Source organism: Austrofundulus limnaeus, unplaced genomic scaffold (assembly GCF_001266775.1).
Source record: "Austrofundulus limnaeus strain Quisiro unplaced genomic scaffold, Austrofundulus_limnaeus-1.0 Scaffold706, whole genome shotgun sequence".
NCBI classification, from domain to species: Eukaryota; Metazoa; Chordata; class Actinopteri; order Cyprinodontiformes; family Rivulidae; genus Austrofundulus; species Austrofundulus limnaeus.
The window spans coordinates 172,484-184,665 of NW_013953108.1; the positions used below are offsets into that span (position 1 = coordinate 172,484).

The following is a 12,182-nucleotide window of genomic DNA, read 5'->3' on the forward strand; positions in this document are numbered from 1 at the left end:
AAATAGTCCAGATCTCAACCCAATTGAAAACCTGTGGTGGAAATTGAAAAAAAAGGTCCACATGAAGGCTCCGACCTGCAAAGCTGATCTGGCAACTGCTATCAAAGAGATTTGGCACCAAATTGATGAAGAATACTGTTTGTCACTCATCAAGTCCATGCCTCAGAGACTGCAAGCTGTTATAAAAGCCAAAGGTGGTGCAACTAAATGCCTAGTGATGAATTTTGAATTGTCTTTTGTTTATCTGTTTTTCATGATTCCATACKTTTTTCCTCTGAATTGAGTGATTCCATATTTTGTCCCTGTGTTTGGTCAATAAAAGTAACATTCACTTTCTTCCACAATGTTTTCTCTTCATTTCTTTGAGTGTTCCTGAAAGCCAACAAGTTGCATTTTGGAATGACCTTATTATTGTATCATGTTTTTGATCTGAGTTTGTTTTACTGAGTGAAATGTCTGAAAGAGTGCTCATCCAAGACTGGTGATTCCATACTTTTTGCCAGGGGTCTTATTACTTGAGTGAAAGTGTTAAAATATCTGATTTTTTGTACTTAAGTATCAAAAGTAAATTTCTGAGATAAAATGTACTTAGGTATTAAAAATATTGAGTAAAAATGAGCAGTTAGGTTTTCCAAAATGACTTTTATTGGGAAGTGGACTTTCCAAAAAAATATTTTTTCTAAAGACGTGCAGCTGTGATGGACTGTGTACTATTTGGTGTCAGAATGGTAAATATTTATACTTCTCATCCAACTACTATCCCACTAATGTGCAGTTCAATCAGCAATTATGTGCTATGATTTTGGTAGAGATACATGGCACAGCATTGACAACCTTTGCAAAGAAAAACTATGAAAAACATAAACAATGTAGATTAATGGTATTTTGGTGAAGCAGGTGAAAAAAGCCAGTCCTGTTTGGATCTACAGCTCTGACAGACTTTGACAGAAACATCCCTTAYAGTTGAAACGGCTCAGAGAAAGTTGGACTTCATGTGACTGAACCATTTCTTTCTTTCACAGCTTTTACAGTTGAAGTTTTTTTTACTGATGTTTTTCCCACAGAGTGTGGCATAGGCTTGGGCGGTAGGATGGCATTTTGTTATWTGGTGACGGTATTTAAAAATTACGATGATGTTTGTCAGGTGAGGTGAAGTGCCAAACTTCCAYAAGGCTGCTATGAAAGTGGACATCAACGCTTGTTCAGACAACGCTCCATAACGTTACCAAGAAGTGTTCTAACCACTTCAGCTCATTCACATGACAGAGGTGTAGAGGGTGACAGACACCTCCGTCTGCTGTACCTTGGACCTCCATGCAAGGTAGAGACAGAAACGTTACTTGCTGAGTCCTGAAAAGGTGGGTCAGTGTTGTAACAACTCACAACTTCTGCAACCAACCAGCCGCAGGTTTCTAAAGTCAAAGCAGCAGAGCTGGACTCCTTTCAGAGTTCAACTTTTACCGATTTTATTTTTGTTTTGAGACCTGCATAAACCCAAAGTGTTTCAGCTTAAAGACTGGCTAAAATAATGCAGCATGGTGAGTGGGGATGGATRAAGAACCCATGTGAGAGGGACTTGTCAGTGGGCCCACTGCTCTCCACAGAAAGACACTGAGCTTTATTCAAACCTTCTTGCCCCTCGGCTGACGGACACCAGGTTAGAAAAATTCAGTGTTCTGGGCTTCTCAAGATCCATAAAAGTTCTTTAATAATTCTTTTCCTTTGACTGTTCAGAGCCAGGCTGTGGTCTAAGCAATCTGTTTTAAATGATGATAAATCACAGGTGTTTAACTGTCATTATATTTTATATACTGTCAGAAATGTTCTACCTCATGTATCCGCTCTTGTTTGTCATTAGAACTACACCACTGGGTCGAACATGTGCCCATGAGGACAGAAGGGGAAGGTCAGTCATCACAATGTCCTAACAAAGACAGGCACGTAAAATAATCTGATTGCTGGAGGACATTACCCTCTTTCCTTGGCGTCCATATCGTGGACCAGTTCGTCCCTCTGGTTGACCAGGGACACTAACTCCTGGAGCAATAGCTGCTCTCTGAGTCTCTGAACCTGAGACTTCTGACCCTCTGCAAAACATCAGGAAGAAACAGAAGTGAGGCCAGATGAAAACGGTCAAACTGAAAGAACAAATGCTGCAGGTAAAGATTCATGTCTTCCACTTAAGCATCGAGACACTTTACTGTTGCTGGGTGGATATGGAGAAACATATTTATCTATTTATCTTTGAAAGTGAAGTTGAACCCTGAGTGTAATGAACAGATTTTTGAGAAGAATTAGGAGTTTTATGTAAAAAACAACATAAAGGGAGTTTTAAGAAAAGTTACCATTTTCCTTCCCTTGAGTTTGTCTATACTTTACAGGGTTAGTTTGAAGTGATGTTCTGTCTGTTCAATGTTTAGTAACTAACCAAAGTATGAAGAAAAGGACTGAAGTCTTCCTCTTTGGCTAATAGCTGGCCAATGCTAACATCTTTATATTAGCTGATGTTAACATCTTTATATTAGTTGATGCTAACATCTTTATATTACCTATGCTAACAGGCAGATGACTGATGTGTTGATGTTGTAAGTGCTGCAGGGTCAAGTGATCCAAAAATAAAACCCATAAGAGAAAGCTTGGTGAGACAGGAAACTGAACTGAGTAGGCACAGATATTGTAAAGAATATGAGTTAAGGTAAATATTTAATACGATAAATGAAGACCAAAATCTGTGGAAAAAAGGCTTTAGAGTAACACTGACTGCTGTTAGAAGAGAAAGTCTACCTTCAGTTGCCATCATGTCTCTCAGCTCTTTAGTTAACAGCTCAAATCTTCTCTCCAGATCTTGTTCTTCCAGCCTGTCGACAACAAGATATTCATCACCTACAAGACACAGCTTAGGACAGAATTTGTGGATTTTAACTCATTTTAGGTTTGACCCAAACATCTATGACTTCATTTGTCAACATAAGATGGTCTTAGTATGCTCTGGTAGACTCCATGCATTGGTTAAAGTAATGCTAGGTCTTTAACCTTGTTGTGAACTAGTGCTGGATAAAAACACTGAGTGGAGGTAGATCCAGCTCTCTGTGACTGAACAGGTTGAAGTAGGTAGAGAAATAAATGGATCTTTTCAGGAACCATCACAGACATTTGTTAGACTGACATGAAACAGGGTTTTATAACTTTAAAGTTTCCAATTTCTGAATTTAACATGGCTTTAGAGTCCTAGAAACAAATTAAAATATAGAACATTTCCACAGTTTACCAGGACTAATTACTTGAGACCCCTGCATGTTTCTAACTGAACCTCAGTGCATCACTACATCACTCACAGGTGTGTGTCAAATTCTACACTTTCTGAAATTAATTTTTCTGAACATCCAACACAAGTTGACTTACATGAGCTGCAAGTGGTCCTGCCTCCGGATCAAAGCATTCTTCTTGTTGACCAGTGTGAACCATTCCTGGATCAACCTCTCCTCCTCCACTTTGTCACAGCCTGCAGAAACAGAGAGCATTCCCATCACCCCTCTGTTCTTCCCATAACTCCTTTTACCCCCAGCCTCATCGTTGGGCAAAACACTGAACCCAACCTTGTTCTTCATCTGTACATTCATTCTGACTACAAACATTACCTCCTGAAAAAGGAAAACAAGCTTTTTTAAAACTACAGAGCACAGAGTGGTTCCAGTGCTGATCAGATCTGACGGAGTGAACTTTCTGTGTCATTATTAGGGCTCATGAGTCCATCTCTGCTCCTGTCATGTGGAGTCCCACATGGCTCAGTTTTAGAGCCCCTCCTCTTCTGAATCGATTCTCAGAATACAGGATGGCATCAAAATGAAGATTCAGTGCAATCATCTGGTTTTCTATGTAAAAACATTTGAAGATAATCTACAAATGATTATCTTTTGGAGTTAACTTGATTTGAGATGGCTGAACAGCTAATCATCCTTACAAACCACAAAAATAGTTCTACTTTAGTGACATTCACTGACATTAAACTACATTTTAATAGCTGTAATGCACCACACACACACACACACACACACACACACACACACACACACACACACACACACACAGCTAACCAAAAGGTTAGCTTCACTAACCTCTAATCCACTAAACTAGAATCTTAGTTCTGCTAACACTAAACCACTAAATAGGTATAAATTAGGGAAAATAAATGCTAACGCTAACTGCTAAAACGACTCAGTCTTCATCTTCTTCCAGGTGGACTGGTGGGACTGACCTGTTGTTAGTTATCTATTGGTTTAATTTGAAGGTGGGTGGGATCATCTGTGGCAAATCGGCCAATCCAAACGAGAGTTAGAGCCCTGTCTAACTTGTAATACTCCACGTTTTCGCCTTTCAAAATGTATTTTTTGATTGAGTTTGTATTTTTATTATTATAGTTTAAAATTAGTCAAACAACAGTCATTTTTGTATTTGTTATTTAAACATTGTTAAATGGTGATTAATTTAAATTTTTTTGGCACTTTTAGTTTGAAGTTCAGCTGCTACCAGTACTTGTTTTAAGAGCGAACAGTTTTTATTGAATTCAGGATAAACAGCATAAACATAGAAGTGTAACATGTGAAACCTTTAGCAGACTTAAATATGGTGGAACCTAATAAAGCTAAACCTAATTGGTCCACTAATGGTTTCCAAAGATAGGAAAAATGCTCATATCTGCTAAGTAAGAAGCTAATTCTGCTGTTAGTGAATTAGCAGAACAATGCCCACCACTGCATGCATACATACCTCTGAGTGTCAATATCATTTTATTTTTACCGTGTCCTTTCCAGTTTTATGAAACTCAGAATTAATGTCTGAGTGTCAAGATTAGGCCCAACAGTTTTACTTTCACATGTGCAGCATCATGGATTTCACCATACTTTGCAATTTTCCAAAACCAATATTGAATAATGTTGCTGATTTTTTATTATTATTATTACAACAAAATAAGCTATGACGCTCCAGGGTATAAATGACATGAAGTGGCTGTGACGATGTGCTGAAATGGGAATTCCTGAATCTTAGGATGTTCTTAAAGTGACAGAGACCAGTTTCAAGATGTTTGGAAACGACTGTGATGTGAAGTCATGTTTATTTTCTATTTAAACATAAAAACAACATTTTAATAACAACTGAAGGTGACATAGATACTTTATTGTAGTATAGAATTAACCTATATGCCTGAGAAACACATAACACATAATATTCGATTCAGTTCATTTCAATTCAATTCAATTCAATTCCCTGTAAGCAGGGGCTGCACAGTGGTGCAGTTGGTAGAGCTGTTGCTTCTCTTTGAGAATTAGAACYCTGTGGGTAGAGGAAAAAAATTGTATAGGTCCTCTGGACGGGTTCTTCTTTAATGAAACGTTTCGTCTCTCTTCCAAGAGACTTCTTCAGTCTGAGAGTCTAGTCTGTGGGTAGAGTTTGAATGTTCTCTCCATGCATGTGTGGGTTTTCTCCAGGTACTGTGTTTTCGGCCCACAGACCAAAAACTAAATGTTAACAAAGGTTAGTTTTGAAGTCTGAATTACCCCTAGGTGTGAGTGTGAATGGTCGTTTGTCTCCATGTGGCCCTGTAAAGGATATGTGACCCATCCAGTGTGTACCCCACCCCTCACACAGACTGCTGGACATGTTACCATTGAMCATTGTGACCCAGAAAGGAAGAAGTGGGTAAAGATAATGTAAGGATGTAAGTAAGTTATTGAACTTGAATCTGGATTTGTTTTGGCAAAATTTGATTGCATGTAACTGGATATGATTTGGACATGTTGCTGAGATGATCCAGTTGTGAACTGATGGTACTGTATATAAATAAACTAAAACAAATTCAAAAGAATAAAACCAAAGCAAAGCACAATATGCCACGGTCATTAATGACGTATTTCCGGTAAAATTTTTGCCACACTCCTCCCTTCCACTCCCTGCTTACTGCCTATGTTTTTAGCGTGAGCTGCTAGTACTAGTCCATGAAAAAGTCACAAAAGTTAAAGCATCTGTGATCTACTGGTATAAAACATGAGTTCTGTTGTGTGTCGTTGTGTTCACTAAGCAGCAGGTATGATTGAGTAGTTAGTTTTTATCCATTTTCCTCTTGATGAGGAGGTGACAGCAGTGGATCATAGCATTACAGGGAAAACTTATCTTTAAAAGCTCACACTTGTGTTTGTAATCGGCATTTCTAACCTGAGGATATTCAAGAGCCAGCATCAGAAATGAGAAGACGGAGGTTACAAAAGGGAAATGTACATTTATCCCCTTTTACTCCCAAGACGAGAGAGGAAAGACCACCTCACAGCTAAGAGGAAGCTAACACAGCAGCCGGTACAAAGGTAGGTGTGTGCGTGCCCGCGTTTGTGTTATATGAAATGTTTTTATGCGACTTTGTCATGAGTTTTATGCAAAAGTAAAACCTTGTTAGAGTGTATATTACAGCGTAGACTAAAGCCAAGTGACAAGCCACAGAATAGCAAAAAAGGCTAAATTCTGGAACCATAAACACGAACATCTTTCCTTTGTTTTTATGGCTTTAATCCACTTTGGAGTGATTTTTTTCCACTTGGCTGGACCTGTACATCTCCTGTGTTAATGTTGGTAYATGTAATATGCTAATTCTGTACTGTGGAGATCATTAAGAGTCGTTGTCGGGTGAAAAAATCTTTTGCTAACACTGTGTTGACCGTGAACCGGAATTGTTGGGAGTGGCATCAAGTGCTGGGCCGGATGTCCGTGGCATATAGGCTATTTGTAGAGAAAAAGAACCATTGATCATTGACAAATGATGGGCTCTTCTCAGTACAATGCTAATTTGTAACATATAATTCCACTTTTTTTATTATTTCACAATGAACGAGTAACTTACCTGTTTCCATTAACAGTCGGAGTTTCTTCTCCACCGTGTTTGCATTACTATCGATGTAATCTTGTTCTGCTTCCAGAGCTTCTATCTGATGCAGCACATACTGACTGGGATCCTGGAACCATTGACCGAAACGCACATGTTTGTGTCTTTTCAGATTAACATAACAAAAACAGTAAAAGCATTAAACCAGATAATAACTGTACAAACTAAATAAATCACATTTTCTGTGAAGATGCATCGGGAATGTTGACTGAGTGTTTACACAGTAAGTTTCTTTGAATGCACATTTATCTCCCAAACTAGGACTTGTGTTCATTTTAGAATCAGTTCCATTTATTTCAGACTCTTAAACCAACAGGGGTGCTCCCTCACCTGACCCTCTGGTCTTTCTTCATCTGCTACAGCCTCTGTTCTATCTATAAAGCAAATACAGAAAAGAAAAAACCAGGAATGAACAATGCGTCCTCAGAAATCCTCAGAAATCTACACTTAACAATACCGGTAAGTTGAATTGTTAAACCTTTATAAAAATAGCTAACCAGTTTCGTATTTCTCCCGGTCTTGTCCTGTGCCAGCCTGATGCAGATGAATAAAAGTTACTTTTATTAAAGAAATGAGGAAAAAAAGAACAATAAAGACAAACAGAACATGTAAAAATGTAGTCAGGCATCATACCACTGATAAATCCCCCTCTTCCACTGAACTACTCCTTCGCTGGGACCGACGCTTCTTCACCAAATCAGCATCTCTGACATGAGAAAAGCCTGACTTAGACAGAAAATGAGTCCTTGGAGGTGGCACTGGATGTTTGCCTCCGCCTGGCCCGGGAACTTGAAAGCGTTTGATTCTTGGTGGTGGAACCAGCTCCTTACTGCTTTTGCTATCATCCTCCTCTGGGCTTGCACTTCCAACCATCTCCAGGCTTATACCTTCCTCCTGGAGTCTCTTGGTACAGTAGCGAACTGTTGCCTCTGGGTCATCCTGCTCCTCCCGGCTCCCTGCTACTGCGTAGCTAGACTCACTGCTGGTCTTCTCTATATGAAGCACACTTAGCTCTTGGCCCATGAAATGGGTGCGGATCTGGTTGAGGTAGGTCATGACAATAAGGCGGTCAGGCACTGCAAGGAGGATCATGTCTGAAGGCTCCATCAACCGGGAAATGCCAAGTTCAGCAAAACCATCAAAGGCCTGAAAAATGTAGAAAGATTGATGAATAATATTATGATTTACCAAGCAATAATTATAAAGAAAATTTGATTTAAACTGTTGATAACCTTCTTGTTGTTGTGTTTGATGTCATAAGGGTCCAATATTTCAAAATTTCTAGAAAATGACAAGAAATCAATATTCACTTACAATTGCAAAGAGTAAAACATATATTGTACTAAATAAAGTTGTTTTTTTATTTTATTTTTACATTTTCTCAGGGTGGAAGTGATGTAAAATAGCACAGAATGCCAGGCCATTCCTCCAGGAAGTACTGAAGTTGTTGATTTTCACTCCTTTGTGACCCTGTGTAACCTCCTGACACCACTCTAGTAGAGACTGACTGGATTTCACCAAGACAGGACTCTAGAACACACACAAGAACAGCAGCATAAATTACATTTAGGACACATTGTACAAAACAGAAACTTTCATGTACAATCAAGTGATAACTGCATGATGGACTGAGTTATTTAGTAGGGGAGAAACGGCACCATGATGGTTTGGTGCAGACATTTTAAACGTGCTCAGTGAGCTGACGGTAAATACGCTGATCACAGGTGAGTCCCCGGGCAGGTGCATGTTTTAACTGACTGCACTTTGCTAACAGGCCCAATAAAGAAGAAATAAACACTCTTTTAAAATTATATATATGGCATGTATGCATTTGGAATAGTTTTTTTTTTTGTTACTGTCGTCTGAGATTACTTTTGTTGAGAATTGGCTCTATATGAATAAACTGAAAGGAAACTAGAGAATTAAAATGTCCTGCAAAAATGAATACTTACCCAGATAGCAAAAGATGTTAATTCAATGTGGAATTATGGTCAAAAAAGTTTATTTTTGGTTAAGGTCAATAACTGATGGTGAATCAACCATCAACCTATCATCCAATTCCAGCCAAATAACCAATGCTGAAAGGATGTTATTGAATCAATGGCTACGTGCACACTGCAGGTCTTAATGCTCAGTTCCGATTTTTTGAAAAAATCCGATCTTTTTGTGTGAACGTTCACATTACATTTTAAATGTGACCTGTATCAGACCCCTGTGTGAACGCAACACAGCACTGATGTGACACGCATGCGCAGTAAAGACGTGACGTCTCATCAGCCGGCTTGTTTGTTTACAGAGCTAGCATGGATGCTACATTTTGCGCATCAGAAGTTGTTGTTTAATCAGAGCGGATTAAATAATTATCTGACCTGCTTCTTTAGTTCAGTGTTTATATCTGAACCTGCCTCTGACCGGGATGCTCCAGTGAAGCTTTTTTTTTGTTTGTTTTTTTTGAACAAAACTACAAGCTGGAAAAAAGTATCGACCGAGTATCTAACTTTAGGATTGATACTCTCCGCGACCCAGGCTGGACATCGTTATTATCATACTATCTACGTGGAAAATGAAAAGTAAAAATATGAAGCAACTGGACTGTGTAAACAGCGAGACTTGAGGTTAGTGTCTTATCGATCCTTCACCCCCTCCTCCTGATGAAAAAGTCAGATGAAATGTGACATGAGCGTTCACACTGCAGTCACTTTGAAAACATCAGATATGTATCCGATTTAAAACCACATACTGAAACGGCCTGGGTCGGWTTTGWAAAWAWYSRKWTTKKWSWSWTYMRRAYWKYMWWAAAAAATYGGATATGAGTCAGATGGGTCAAAAAAATCGGATTTGGGTCGGATTTGCCTGCAGTGTGAACGTAACCTATGTTGTTTCATGGCTGAATTCTAATTATTGAAATGCCAACGTCTATTTAGTGTTGAATCAATATTGATATAATATCAGTTATGGTTGAAAACCTAACATTGTTTCAACAAGTAAATCACCAACCACTTTTTGTATAATTCAACATAGATTCAACATCATGCCTGGCCATCTTTAAATGCTGATTCACTCATATTTTACTATCTGGGTAATGCTGAAAGATGTTTGCTAAAAACTGCTGAAGAAGCTGAAAATATTTTACAGCAAAGCTGTTAATGCGAGTTAAATTAAAGCTGACCTTTGCTGAAAATAAGCCAACAAAAGTGGAAAATCAATGGGAAAAAAGCAAGACTGTGTCAAAAAGGCAGAACAGAGCAGAAATGCATATGCTTATGTTACTGTGCATTGTACTGTATGTRTATTAGAGAGACACCAACAGCCAGAAATAAATTCCTTGTGTGTGTCAACACACTTGGCCAATAAAGCTGATTCTGATTCTGAAATGTAGTTAAAATTAGAAGAAATGAGTAAATACTAGCAAAAGGTAGTTGAAAAGCAGAAAAAGGTTGCAACTAAGGAGATGCAAGAAGCAAAAAAGGTGAATTTACAAATAAAATATACACTCCAGATCAAAATTTTAAGACCAGTTAAAAAATGGCAAGAATTCACATCTTGCACTGTTGGATCGTAAGAAGGTTCTAATTAGAGTTAAGAAATGGGAGTGAGACAAAAAGCATTTTCTTGCAAACACGAATTAAGGTGAAGTAGGTTGTTCATCAGCTGATCAAAGACCATATCTCAAAGAATAAAGAGAATAAAACTTTTTCTACCTTTCAATGTCCCATGTTTGGTGCTCTTGTGCAAACTCTGAATGGGCAATTTGTGCCACTGAAGAAGATGGGGTATTTGAAGACTTGTTTTTTTGTTCTAAAAGCCCTTCTCTCATTGATGCTGATGGTTATAGGACTGCAGCTGGCACCAGTGACAAACTTAATTTGGGTCGAGGATGGTCCCGTGTCTTGACGGACAGTCAATTGGATCCTCTGCCTCAGGGATACTGACATTATTTTGGGTCTACCACTTGAAATTTTTGTGAGCCATAACCTACAAGATCTTTTAAAAAGTTAAAAATAATGGTCTTACTGCGTCGAACCTCTGCAGCTCTCACACTGTGAGAGGCCTTCCTTATGCAGCTCAATAATCCAACCATGTTGAAAGAGAGAAAAGGTGAATTCTTGACATTTTTCAATGGTTTTAATATTTTAATCAGGGCTGTATTTAAAAAGTTCAGCTGAAATTTAGACAAAAGAAGGTACAAATGCAAAAAAAAATAGCTAACCAGTGACCTTGACTTTTTATTTTGTGACTTTGAAATTAAAGAAGTACATAAAAGTTGCATTTTGTTGTAAAATAACAAACAGTTGAAATTAGCAGAAAATACAGCTAAACAGTAGCTGAAAGAGCCTACATAACCACAAAGAAACAGAAAGAGTACATTTGCTGAAATCAGCAGAAATTAGCTGAAAGAAGCACAGAAAATTTAAATAGGCAGAAGAAAAGCAAAAAGGAGCAGAAAGTAAAGTAAAATAGCACACAACATTAAGCCAGTTAAATCTGATTTCATATAAAACTTGCTGCTTTATATGTTGGTGCACAGGTTTAAACATCCATGTCAATAATATGATTGTAGTTTGGCCACCTTGCCACCCAAGCTCTAATGTTGTTTTGTTTTTATTTAAACAAAAAGTTTAAAAATGTGACAGCAACACTAATGCAAATTCTCATGCAACTGTATAATGTTCTCTCTCAATAAAAGAGTTACTTTAAGAAAAATAATAAAAGAGCAGAAAAATTTTTAAATCAGCAAACCAAGGGAAGCTGAAATTAGCAAAAAGAAGTTAAAAAAGCAGAACCAGAACAAAAGGTAAAAAGTACAGTAAAGGTTTGTGAACATTTTGAAGAGTTTTGAGAATACTGACAAGAAGCTACATTCATTTTCAATGAGAAAAATAGTGATACAAAAAGCTAAAAATCTCATATAGTACAAATTGTTGAAATACCAAAAGTCATAGCAGGAATGCTATAAAAGAACTGAAAGTTCCTTTTCAATCATTTCACTCAGTACAACACACAGTTGTATATGGGACACGCGCACCTGGCTGAAGCCACCTCTAATCACGTCTTTGGATCGGTGATGTGGTGACGTTGAACGTCGAGTGACAGGCTCCACCTTCACCCTATAAGTTCAAAGTCACCAGCGTCATTACTCAGTTCTATCGCCCTTCACCTCGCGATAGTCACCTCTAAACCTGAGCTCACATACAGCGGGTAAAATAAGTATTGAACACGTCACCATTTTTCTCAGTAAATATATTACTAGAGG

The 12,182-nt window shown here is 38.1% G+C and overlaps 1 protein-coding gene across 6 annotated transcripts in view; it reads right to left on the bottom strand.

The window, feature by feature from the left end:
* The window catches only part of LOC106532009 (EH domain-binding protein 1-like protein 1), a gene marked incomplete at its 5' end in the record, with an annotated part of 38,861 nt that overhangs the window by 3,596 nt on the left and 23,083 nt on the right, over positions 1 to 12,182 (bottom strand). For all 6 annotated transcript variants that reach the window (XM_014027991.1, XM_014027989.1, XM_014027990.1 and 3 more), the window contains 9 exon segments: positions 1,973 to 2,087; positions 2,785 to 2,858; positions 3,403 to 3,502; positions 6,887 to 6,998; positions 7,259 to 7,302; positions 7,426 to 7,462; positions 7,562 to 8,074; positions 8,161 to 8,209; positions 8,304 to 8,458. In XM_014027991.1, the coding sequence (XP_013883445.1) occupies positions 1,973 to 2,087; positions 2,785 to 2,858; positions 3,403 to 3,502; positions 6,887 to 6,998; positions 7,259 to 7,302; positions 7,426 to 7,462; positions 7,562 to 8,074; positions 8,161 to 8,209; positions 8,304 to 8,458 (1,199 nt within the window).